This window comes from Prinia subflava, chromosome 2 (genome assembly GCF_021018805.1).
Source record: "Prinia subflava isolate CZ2003 ecotype Zambia chromosome 2, Cam_Psub_1.2, whole genome shotgun sequence".
Lineage (NCBI taxonomy): Eukaryota > Metazoa > Chordata > Aves > Passeriformes > Cisticolidae > Prinia > Prinia subflava.
This window is the reverse complement of record NC_086248.1, coordinates 92,402,058-92,415,309: the sequence shown is the minus strand read 5'-3', so window position 1 is coordinate 92,415,309 and position 13,252 is coordinate 92,402,058. Positions and strand designations below refer to the sequence as shown.

General features: G+C 40.0%; 1 protein-coding gene across 1 annotated transcript in view; it reads right to left on the bottom strand.

Moving 5' to 3' along the window:
* Positions 1 to 205: 205 nt before the first annotated feature.
* RPS6KC1 (ribosomal protein S6 kinase C1) overlaps positions 206 to 13,252 on the bottom strand; it is an 85,953-nt gene continuing 72,906 nt past the window's right edge. Inside the window, exons 14-16 of the mRNA XM_063391028.1 lie at positions 6,733 to 6,815; positions 5,941 to 6,036; positions 206 to 2,824 (exon numbers count right to left, since the gene is read on the bottom strand). Coding sequence (XP_063247098.1) covers positions 2,714 to 2,824; positions 5,941 to 6,036; positions 6,733 to 6,815 — 290 coding nt within the window. The 3' untranslated portion in view covers positions 206 to 2,713. The remainder of the gene's footprint in view (positions 2,825 to 5,940; positions 6,037 to 6,732; positions 6,816 to 13,252) is intronic.

The window sequence follows — 13,252 nt, the reverse complement described above, 5'->3', positions numbered from 1 at the left end:
TTTGCTGTTAGCTATTAGGTGTAACAGAAGGAAGTGGGAATGAACAGTCATCCAAATGGAGATGTGCACCACAGGGCTTTGCAACAGGCACCAAAAGAAAGTATCTAGAGCATTTCAATACATTAAAGCAAGAGACAAAACGCACTGATCAGGTAGGGTCAGTCTTTAAGAATTACGTGGGAAGTTCAGAAAGGCAAAGTCTGAATTAGGTTTAAAAGGTTTTGTTTATTAAAGTAATACATGTAAACACCAATACAACATAATACATGTTCAAGGAGAAAAAAAATAAAGATAGAAGCAGGATTGGTTTTGTGCAATTAGCTCCAGACCGTGCTTCCCTTGATAAAACAATTGTCTGAGTCAATGGTAATGTTACAAATACTTGTAGCATTTCAAAAGCTCATTTCTGGCGAGTCATACTGCCATTCCTTCTACTCTCCAAGATCTAAATTTCCTCACTACTAACATACTTTAAAATATATATATATTTTGGTGTCATTAACTAAACCGAATGCTTTGCAGTGAGAGTGACTGATCATCTGGTTTCTGCCAGAACAGGGTTTTCTTCTGCTGCTCACAGAAAGCAGCTTGTGCTCCCGTGCTATCTTATCCTGCCTTTGTTTACAGCCAGCACACAGGCACAACCTGAACACAACAGCATTTCAAAGTAACATGGAAAATACTTTTTTGTACAGTTATCACCAGGCACACGCAATGGGACAGATCACCACAGGCAGCAGCATTATCTGGCGGCTGGGCTAGAGAGCCCCAGGGAGGCAGTCAGGTGGCGAGGGGAGGGAGGCTTTCCTTGAGCAACCAGCCCTCTCCAGAGTCACAGGCAGGGCAGTGCTGGAAGGAAGCTCGGGATCAGCTTGGTCTCTGCATTAGAGATTTCCGACCCGCTCGGCACAGGAAGTTGTTCCTGTGGCTCACCTGAGGGAGTTCCTGTTATGAAGCCAGAGGGTGGCGGGTTGAAACGCAGTTTCTGCAAGTGATGTAATCTTGGACGGCACTGGGTAGGCAGTGATACTAGTGACCTGCTTACAACCTGCAGTGTTGTGACAGCCCCTCTGCTGGCCTGGTGATCACAAGAAAGGGAAGAAAAAAAAAAAAAAAGAGGGGAGTGGAATAATTTTAAAAGGAAAAAAAAAAGTTTCCAGATTTCCTTTGTTTAAGTGAAGCATTTTCCTTTTCCACTTTATTTGAATACATCGACCTGGTGTCTAACAGATGGAGACTGTACAGATGCACTTTTGGGAGTGCCCATAAAATACACGGCTAAAGTACAAAATGGAAGGATACTTTTTTTTTTTTGAGTTGTAAATTCAATAATCGTTGCTGTCACCTCACTTTCCCAAAGGAATTTGCCCTTTGTTCTCCGGATAAAGCTGGGCAGAAGAGGAAAAGGGGAGGAAAAAAAGAGTGCAAGCAAAGGGACTATTTAGGAAAAAACCCATGGATCCATAATCTGTACATTGCAGTGTACAGCGTTTGTACATCAGGAACCCATACAGGCATGGCTGCTTAGCAGCAGTCAGCAAAATATTCTGCCTGTCTTATATTCTACTCCCATTCTCCAGACGCTTCTAGCAAACAAACAGGTCAGCTAATTGGCTCCTGCCCAAGTCTTACCCACTAGGGTTTGCTCAGAGATGTCACTTAGTCATTTGGCATGAGCAAATCCCAGGCTTCTTCCTGTCCAAGCAGCAGAGTGGGTGAAGGCTTTCTTTGATTTATTAAGACTATTAACAAACAAACAGGGGAGTTCAGAAGCTTCCTTAAGCACAAGAACACGAGCAGAAAGGTTTTTTTCCTGAAGTAGCAGCTAAAAATAGGACACTTAGAGGAAGTAAAGTTCATTAAGTGATAAAGCAGTAGCTGCAGCGATGAGAGAAGAGTTTTTCCTTTTTTATCTATATATTTATTTAGTGTTATGTGTTCTTGCTCCTTATTAGAGTGCTAAAGCAGTGTTTATCCAGCTGAGGAAAAGATGATTTCCCTTTCTGTAGTGACTTTAACATGTAGCTCATCAAACACAACAGAGCCAAGAGTTTTAAACAGACATTGCCAGCCAACAAAATACAACATTTGACAGCATTATTTGCCTTTTATATGTTCTTTCCAGAGTGGGAAATGATATGCTATTTTCAAGACACATTCCACAGTATTATGCAACAGCTTTCTTAATTTTTAATGGATATATTATTTTTAATGTGTCAACTTTTGCATAAAGCATTTTAGTATTTTATTTAGTATTTTCTTTAGCATATACCATTAATAAATTATTTGCTTTTTCGTTCCCTACCCCCCAAGAGCTGCACTTAGCATAGGGAAATGGTCCATTGACACAATAAAAAAATACTTTCAACTGGCACAGTCTATAGACATTTCCATCACCAGCCAAAGCACCAGGAGGACATTCCTGCCCCTGCTTATCTGGAAAGCTGGCAGTGCCAAACATGCTGCCCAGGAGTTGCCTCACAAACCTTCCTTTGACGAAAGGACTCACACACATAGCAACCAGCTGTGGTAAAAATAAGCCAGCACCCTGTACAACCAGTGATTCCTGTTAAAAGTTTTCACTTTTGGCTCCAGCATCCTTCAGCCATTATGTCCAAGTGGTTTGAGACATCCAAAGGAAGCGAGTCAGGGTGCTCCTGTGCCAGAGAAACTTGTCCAGTTGACCTGAGTTTGTTCAGAGGGCACGTGTCTCTCATCTTTGCAGATCTGCCCATTCTATAAGGGCAAAAAATGGATGAGATTTGATGTCTTCAACACCAGCAACGCCAGCACCAAGACGCTCCGCAGGATTAAACTGCAAAAGCTTGACATAAAAGAAAAATACACAGGATTCAGTGAGTAAGAACAAAAACAACCGCTTAAAAGTTCCAGAAAGGTCTAAGGTAAGGGACATCCTACCGTTTTCCTGCTCTATGAATTACTTTCAAGAGTGCAAAAGCATACTTGAAATTCCTAAAATCCAGTAAATGGAAGAAGACTCTCCTTTCCTTGAGTCTTAGTCTTACAGTCTTCAGAGACTACTGATCACAGCATGCAATTCCCTGAAGCACTGCACACTGGGACTTCATTTTAAGTATAACCTCATTTTAAAAAGAGACAGCAGCAGCCAGAGCCTGCATCAGTAGAACTCTGGACGCTGCATTTGCTTCATGTTAACCTTTGCTCATACCACTGTGTTATGGCTACATCAGGGATAGTGGTCTGTAACTTTCCGTTTCATAAATTTTGAGTTGGTCCTAAAAAATATCAGGATAACATAGCCAGCTCTCCATTTCCTTAAAAAAAAAAAAAAAAAAAAAAAAAAAAAAAAAAAAAAAAGAGAGAGTTCTAAAGAGTCCTACAAATGGCCTAAAACTGAAAAATCAAAACCCCAGTGAAAGAAACAAAACAGCCTAATGGCTTCATGGAAATTTCCTAAAATTCAGCACCTCGTTTGCTTTTTAGTTGTACATCACATGCTGAATTCATGTGAAAAGGAAATCACAATATTTACATCTGTTTAAAGATACCAATCCATATAAAAGGGAATGCAAAGGTAAACTCCAAAGAGACTAATAAAGACACACAAACATATTTTGCAGTTTTCAAGAACTGTTTATCCTCTATTCAATTACAGCCAGTACAAAGGCACGATCTCATGCTTGCTTTTTCTTCAACAGCTAATAGGATAACTTCTCCCAGTTGTCACTTGGAAAAATGTGTATTCATATACTGATGCAGTCAACATCTAAGTGAGCCTACATCCATAAACATAGGAATTTACACATTTTAAGATGGCTCTGCTACTTGCAGTCATAGTGTCACACAGTAAAAGTAGCTTGCTGACAGTGAATGGGGCTGCTCTGGTAGCTCCCACAAGCCACAGATGCAGCCAGGGTGTCTCTGGCTTTCCTGGAAATACAGGCAGCACCAGCACAGGGAAGTCTTGCATGGTCAGTTATTTTCTGGAGTTTGTCCTTCCAGAATAACTTTAATCTCAGAAAACAAATGTAAACTAAAACAGAGACCTATTGCAAAGTCACATTGCATATTTTATTGGTAGTAGAACTTGAAGGGTCCTGAAAAAAACCTGAGTGCAAAATACCAAACCAACATCAAAAAAGAACTTTATCTTTCAGCAGAAATAAACAGATCTGTTTTCTCGATGCTGGCTAAATGAAGAAGATGTTTACAATGAAGTCACCTGGACTGGAAGCCACAGCAGGAGACAACGCCTGACACAATTTTCTGTATAGCTGAACACTGATCCCGGAGAGTTACTCTGTGATGTTTTGACCTGTTTACCCTTGGCAGTGGGGGGAAGGAAAGTCGCAATGACAAATTGCTATCCATGCCATGAGAGCTCTCTTCCTTTTCCTGACAAGGCTTCCTCAACAATGAATGGCAGCTTCCTTGGATAGTCACACAACAAAAATGTGATTTACTGCTTCATATAGCCAAACCTCCACCAGATAAGTCACCATCCTACACTAGAGAGCTTGACCTAACAGGCACTGGGGAGAATATTCTTTGAACAGACATGGCCTTGTAACACAGCTGTGAGTGGCAGAAATACATTTGCCACTTAAACCCACCAGTGGCAAAAGAGACATTTTTTGGCATATGTGAAAATAGGCACTACATTAGTCTACAGCAAAACACAATCCTGCACTGGCAGGGACACATGGACTGGACAACTTCATTTATCTTCTAGTCTTCATGGGAAGAATTCCCGACATTAAATGTGATTTTGCTTTCCCTCAGCTATTTGTCTCTTATAGCATCTGTGGGTGAGGGTAAAAATTTGCTACCATCCAACTACAGAAGTGCAGATTATATAAAAATGGCATTTTTCTTCGGTCGTTTCCCTTTCTACCTTTGCCAGAAACACATAGACATGTACTCTCACCTTCAGTGACTTCACGTCACTTAGTCAAAATAGGTGGTGTCCAAACATACAGTTCCATTTCCACTAATCATTTCCCAGTAACAGCACAGAAATCAATCTGTTGCTAGGTCTTTCCACTCACTGAATTTTCAAAATCTGTTCCCTTTGTTTTCTTCAAGAAATACTTTGTCCACTCTGCTCTGTTCAAAACTACATTATTTATGCATCCACAGGCAAGATACTCTTCAAAGCTGAACAGCACAATTCACTTAGATCACTTATTCTTCTCAAGTGGAACAGGTCAGATCTAGGCACCACTTCCACAGTTATGTCGAAATTAACTACAAGGAAGATTGCATTAACTGAATTTCAAGACCCTGTACTAATAAATTCAGTTATGACTACCTAAAGCTAAGAGTAAACTAAAACCATCAAACAGTACTATTCCCATTAATTTAAAAATGGTGTATCAGTCTGGAAGTTTGTCTATATTTTACAATTTTGCCTTTTGTCCAACCTACCACTTATCTTCTGACTAGAAAAGTCATTTGACTCACCCTTTAAAGTACTTTTCTTAACAAATGGCATCCAAAAGGTTTCCTGGAGGAGAGCTACAGACTTTCAAACACAGCGAGGTCATAACTTCTAATCAGTGTGCTACAGGTTTCATCGTACTTTGAGCTATCTTGCTGAATTGGCATCAGCATTTTCTACTTCAGTTCATTACAAATGTTTCCACAAACACTTAGGGCAGAATTCCTAAAATGTTCACGCATCACCAGTAGGTGTTTCCAAAGCACTTGCCCAATTTGTTCTTCGAAGAAATGGCAAAGCACTCCAGTTTTCCACATACCCAGCTGGCAGCAGAAGTCAAAGTTTGCAAATGCAACAAGACAATTGGGCAAAATTCATCAGTGCTGACGAAAGAGCCATCCACGTTCCTATCAGCAGCTTTCTGGCTTTACATTTACTTCACCAGAACAAGTTAGGTGGGTAAGTGTTTGTCTCATCCACACATGTACATAGAGAAAACAACTTCTCCCCTCCCTTACCTGCTGAATCAGTGATCTGGCCTCCTTCGATACATGGTCCGGTATACTCAAAGAAGTGTGAGTGTTTATTCCTGATGGATGGCACTCAGCCAGAGACTGGAGGAGAAAAGGAAAAAAATAAATCAAAGCAGGAAGGCATATTTATTAATTTCAAAATTGCAGTGTTGGATTATGTCCTAATATCCACGCAAATTTAACAAAGCCAAAATTCAGTGCTCCCTAGTATGGAGTACTGGTTCTGGAAGGAATGTCTACAGGTGCTGATGAGCTCCCTGAGATAGAGCTTTACAACACTTACATCTTAAAGCTTCTGTTCTGTTGCTCAAATCTGAAGAGCCTGGGCTTTTGGTGGACTTTGCTTTCTCCATGCAGAGCTGTCGACCAATCACCAATTTGATTTGGCCAAGCACTCTTTGTCTCAAAATACTGAATTAATGTGTAACAGAAACATATGACTTCTATACAGTCTCAGAAATAATACTGGAAGAATTAGGGCAAAAGTTTTGTTCATGTACAGACAGAATGTTAGAGAACTTGGACTTCACTGCAGCTAAGAGGGCAGCATAGCTTTGATTTTTAGTCCTTAGTTTGGTACAGCTCTATTAAGTTGTTCTGCTGAAGGCTGAGCATGTTTTGTGTCTCTGGTCCCACACAGACTAAGCAAATTGAGAGTGCTCAGGTTGGCAAAGCTCATCTGAGAAAGAATCATAAGAATCACACCTGGGCACACCACTGGTGAGAAACTACTGGCCAAAAAGTCACTTTTATGGTGTCACTTGCCCCCAGCCCTACCTTCCCAGTGAGGAGTTCAAAAAGAATGGCACCCAGGCTCCACCAGTCACAGGCTTCTGTCTCTTCTAGGATAGCACCAACCTCTAAAGATGAGACATTTCAATTAATATTAAAAAGGTCAGTTACACCTTCAAAATTAACATATATTTACAAGGTGACTATTTAATGCTGACAGAACATATACTAAATACCACAGAGCTTTCATTATGCCTGCAATTTAGTTAGCCCTTTAGCCACCTACAGATTGCATTGTTCAAGCACAGCAACACCACACATTTCATGCATAATTTGTCTTTTCCATGCATACATAGGCACTTTCAAGACTTGTAGGCTTTAGAGTTATTGTTTTTCTATATTGGACAAAACTGGACAATGACAGACAGTAAAGCGAAGCGTATTCAGAGAATTTACCCTGGCCAGAAGAGCAGGACAGATCAGAGTGGCCTAAAACATCCAGAAAAGTGGCACAAGGGAGGGTGCAGTAGTGTACTGCACGCCTCAGTTTTCTCTTAGAGGGCAGGACTTGTCTCATGGCTAACCCACACCCTTTACTGGGAATACCACGGGAGGCTTTTCACAATGGTCCCACAGAGAGATATCAAATCTACTTCCCACAGCATAACCACAGCCAGTAACTGTGTATTGCTCCAGCCCAAACTGTGCACTGGGATGAAAAGCTGGTTCCCCTTGCATCCAGCCCAACACTGCTATTGCTGCACAGGCACAAGGGACAGCAGGGAGGGGAGATGGGGGTGACAGTCCCGGCCATACACACACACATAATCAGTAGCATGATGCATGCAGAAAACTTGGCCTGCACTGACTCAGGCTTTAAACCACAAAAATTATTAAACACAGACAGACCACGCTGTCTGCTCTAAAACAGGCAGAAAACCAGATTGCAACGAAGATGAAATCTTCATTTTGACTGTCAAAAAATGCAGAAGCTGCACTAAAATAGCTTTGGTGGCAAAAGCCACAACAGCTCCCCAGCAGAGGACAACAATTAGCATACAGTCATATAGCTGTTGCTGGGAAAAGTGGTGCAGTATGGGCAGAAAAATCCTGCTCATCATTTTATGGAGCTTAGCATGAGCATGCCCAAGGAGAGCTCCAGATGGGTCCCAGCCCAGGGTAAGGGAGAGGGAGGCATCACCCCAGAGCTCCCCAGAGGCAGGGAAGCACAGCCACGCTGAGCTCAGGGATGTGCAGGGGGCTGCCGCTCAGGCAGCTGCCACAAAAGCTGGAAGAGGCTCAGCACCTCACAGAACTTAGCTCAGGCTGCTGCTGCAAGAGCAACAAGGAAGGATTGCTCAGTCATTGTTTCTTGAGGTAGCACATTCCTCACACTGAAAAGCTTACTACACTTAATGGCCTTGGAATGACCGATACGTTACTATAAGGGTGCCACACATCAGAATTTATTCCACTCCTCACAGATTAATACTCTATCAGCACCAAGAAACTTTTACAAAGATGTAACAGCAACCACATGAGGAACTGTATCAGGATAATTATATGCATTTTTAAAATGTTTCAAGATCCCATGTGAGCACCCAGATGAAGCTGAAATTACAGTAAATAGAGAGAATTTGTGTAAAAATCAAAATTTGTTCTTGCAATTTCATTTTAAAGCCCTTGAGAAAGGCAGACCTTCTAGGTAACTATCCTTTGAAAAAAGAAAAACAAAAACATCCCAAAGTTGGGCCTTTCCACACAAAGCAGCTGGTGAAAGGTTTTCACAGCATTTCTCAGTGAAACCTACTAAATGGAAATGCCTTTTCAGTTCAAGGGAGCCTTCCTCCCAACAAGTAAAGATTTATTTCTAAATTAAATTATACACTTATTACAGAATAAGGATGGCAAAGCCAAGAATTAATACGATTGACTACTACATTCTCAGTTCCATTAACCATCCCATATCGACACACCTTAAATTTTAGGATAATGCCACAGAAGGAAATAATCAATTTTTCCCAAAGGCGTTCAGTGGAAATGGGCTTCATGAGTTATAGCCAAACAGAAAACTACCTAAATGTGAAAAAAACGCATCATTCAGAGCACAGGAAAAAGAAATTCTACTAAAAAAATTTTTGCTCAGTTTTGGCGTTATTTCCCTTTATGTTGGCAATCAGAGATGCTGATCCAGTTCTCTAAAGAACCAAAGTTACACTGCCTTCTTTCACAGAACGGTTCACTACAGGAAGCAGCACTGATGAAGAAAATGGACAGATACAGCATAAGAGTCAAAAAGCAAACCAGAGTCCACTTCCTCAAAATCCAAGCTCATATTTTCAATTGGAAGAACACTTTCAATGTATGCCAAGCCAAAACAAATGTCACTGCAGTTCTCTGACAGGAGCAGCACTGAACTCTTCCATCCACTTTTGGCCACAACCAAAATGACACGGGTGGAATAAATTAAGAACAGGCAAGTAACACAGATTTCTCCCAGGGCTGAAGGGCTCTGCCTAGGTTCTCATGCACAAGCAGAACCTGCAAGACAAGTCATCTGAACCAACACAGAGCAGAAAATGGAAAAACTCATCTGAGGACAACATCTGAGTCCCTTTTTTTACAAAAACTAAATTTCAGCTCAACTTTTTTCGTATTATTCAGTGTCTGCCTTTCAGCTCCTTTCCCTAGGTTCCAAAGTTTCCTTATTTCAGGTCAAAATAAATGTCTTCCTTAAAAAAATAAAATAAAATCACTGTGTATACTACAAATAAACATGTGTTGTTTACATTTCCTTACTTTGAACAGGTCACACGACTTCTTATGCAATACTGATCATAATAAGTCCAGGATACCACATCAATATTACTGCATGTTATTTTGACTAAACATCATGGGAAAATTTAGAAACTGTAGATTATGAAGTGCTTTTGAAGGATACAGAGTAGCTGGCTAATGTAATATACCACACAGGGCATATGCTTTTTTTAAAGCTTCAATATTGCAATAAATCTGAACTAAAATATCTGCCTTCACTAAGAAAACATTTTCATCTCAATCCATCAGCAAAGTAATTTAGACAATAAATGGTAGTGACACATAAGCTTAAGTGAATAACATGGGGATATTTGTGCCAAATCTTTCCTTCATGAACCTTGAAATCAAGGACCTTACCCGGAATTGTACAAAAATAAACATGTGTACACATGTATACAGTGTTGGTGCTTCTAGGACTGGCAGAACAACATTTGCAGAAAAAAACATTCATATCATCCTCAAATAGAAAATCAGAGAAATAATAACGTAGGGTGAAAAAAGTCAATAGCTCTTCCAACTTTACTGCAATTTCATTAAAGAGAGAGCTTTCCTCTTTCTCCCTTCCCAAAGCATGGCCATGACATCCAGCACCAAGTAGCCCAAGTCAATACTAAATTCCAGCACAACGCAATTCCAATAGCAGCCGCTGGGATAACTGAAGGGAGGGAGATTTGTCAAATGCTATCAGGTTTAGGCAGACAGATGGTGTGGGTAAACACCTTCACTACCCTACACTGTTCTTCTTCCAGAGCAGCTGCTCTCAACTGAAAGGCCATTTCTTTATGGTTTCCATACCTATCTCAATATTTGCATTATACACAGCAATACCTTACTTCCTTATAAGGGAGACATGGCTGACAACACTCTGTATTTTAAACAGAGGTGCCACTTCTGAAGAAAAGGCAGAACTTCCCCTCTCCTGACCACACATTCTCAATAAAGCTATCGATGGCAAACCAAGGCTTATTTTCTCATTCTTTACACAGCACCTTAACTTGAAATAGATACCCTTCTTGCTAATGGATTTCAAAGGCTTTTACTACCACACCTGCCACATTTTCTTCCAAAAATAGTTTCTTCCAAGGCTGACAATAATGCCTCATGACTAGCGCACACAGTAGTTAACATGGAAGAAGCCAGGCTTACAGGAGGCCTTAGAAATTCACTGTGCAACTCTGGCCAGATGGCTTGTGAATCATCAAGAACAAAAACTTAATCAAAAATTTTGTAGGACAAACTGTAATACCAAAAAACCCTGCATCTCCGGCCAGCTCACAGGAAAACCGGCTCTAGGTGGATGTAGTGCTTCCCCAGACACCTAGGAGTCAGGAAAGGCTTTGCACTGAGATGGCTTTTGGAATTAAGAGGGGCAGATTGCTAAGAATTTCAAAACCTGAGGAAGCCCTCTCCCTTACCCCACACTGCAAGCAGAAACAGAATACTCTCAAGTATCATTTCTGCACTGGTAAGAAAATAAGGAGACCCATGTGAACAACCATCAGGTGTCTGAAATGGCTCATGAGGAATTGGACTTGTTCAACATCCTGAAAAGAAGCACCATGTTTTCCCTTTCTGGCCATTAAGATAAACATTGCACAAAAAACCATTAGAGACACTGGAAATTCTGTTTACCTTACACTCACTTAATTTTAAAAGATTACTGTTTTACCATATTTTGATATCTATATATGTAAAGACACATTTGCAGAGAATCAAATAAAGTAACTCCAACCTAATTCACTCTCATCAGACTCAGTCAGCCAAGACATCATAAGATACAGTCACTAAATAAAACAACCCACAAGCAGTCTGGCAATAATGCTTTGCCTAAAATGCTTCAGCAATTTATAAAGCATAGTATTGAACCATCTATATTTAAGTATAGGAAGTTTATCATGGTCTTTAAACAATAAAGTAGTGAGGCAAGTCCAATGAACATTTGCTAAGATCAAATGGAGTATGAAAATAGGCCGTTTCATTTAAGAGTTATTCAAAAACATATGAGCATCTATATTCCTCTTTGGAAAAAAAAAAAAAAAAAGAAGAAGAAAGAGGGAGCTATGTCTTTTTCTTCTGGAATCAAAACTTCCTCTAAAATAATCATGTGACAAAAGAGCCAAAGTTTTATTACTGTTCTGTTATCAAAACAAAGCAAACATTAATTAACCTCATAGCTAGCTCCATTTACCATTTATTTTCACAAAGCATCTTGTATACTATCTTCAAGGTTTAATCCCATCTGTAATACTACTACTACTACTACTAGACATAAATAAACACAGGTAAAGTACAGTTTCTTCTGGAGTTAACAACCAGACTAAAACAGCAGGTTTTTACAACAGCTTGGGTACATACTCTAGTTAGAGTCTAAGAAAAACCACAAGACCATGTACTTCACCTGAAACATGTCGTGTACTTACAACAAGCCTGAGATTAGATTTTTTTCAGAAAGTACCTGATCCTCTCCCCAAACCTATGTTTTCAATTACCAACTCCAAGTTCTGACATTTTGCTGTTCTGGGAACAGTCAGTTGTCACTGTTTTCTGTGGGACATTCTGGGGTCTCTAGAGATCTGTCCCACTCCAAATGGTTCTGTAAAACTGTTACTCCCAGCCTTACAGGAATCACTCCTTTTTCTGCACCTCCAGACCTTATTCACACCAGCCATGTATTTTTCATGTTAATGTTTGATCCTGTTTCCTATTGTCAGGGCTTTTCAAATCAAGTTAGCCCATCCCTCTGATTTTGATGCCCAAAGCTCCCTCACCTATCCAGATTCTTTCTTTTCTTTTTAGGATAATCCTGAGACATTAATGTCACACAAAAATCTAGGACAGTCAGAGATAAAAAGCAGGAAGTCCAGTCTTACACTATAACCACAAGACCAGCCCACCCCTCGACACCTCTCAGGGTCAATGGCACTTTAATCTACCACAGTTATTTTGCTTCTTAAACAATCTACTCAAATTAAATTACTATAATACAGAATAGCAGATTTAATGAGTGCCTGCAAACTCCTGCTGAAAAACACATACACAAATAATATGCAGGTTTTCCTGCATCAAATGTCTATTTGGTAAACAGAGGCAAACAATCTTTTTCCTTATTCAGTAAATAAAAATTATAGCATGCAGGCTAATAATATCAACTAGCAATTTTTATTTTCATGCCATATATTTTAGGTGACCAGCTGCACTTTGCATCTGTATTTTCGATTGTTTAAGAGCAGAAGTGACATCTTCATTTGGGAGTACAAAAATCAGGTTGCACATTGAAACATTTTTGTCTCTTTTTTTTGGAACAATATTCTTTCCACACAAAGCCTTCTTTTTGCTTAGGTTTTGCACTGTGCACAAGTAACAGCAGGTTACATAAAACCAAATTTACCATATATTTATGTGTAGGCTTTTGTGAATGCTAGTTTGTGTAAATAAGGCTTGATTATAGCACGCAGCTTATGAAAGCATCAGAATAATACGATGCATTACTGATGGCCAGTTTCCTACTTACATTTTCTATGAAGCTAAGCTCCCTTTGGCTTTAGGATCTCAAGCAGCAAATCTCCAGTTTTTAGTAAACACAGTCTGGTGAAAACTTGTTGTTTAAACAAGAAAGAAAAAAGACTCTAAAGGCAGCTCAGGTTTGAAACCTCGTCCTCCAAAAACACTACAGGGATGCAACAGAAAGCATCCCCGCTGCTGGAACAAGAACTCAGGGAGTGTAAATAAAACATCTCATTCACACATC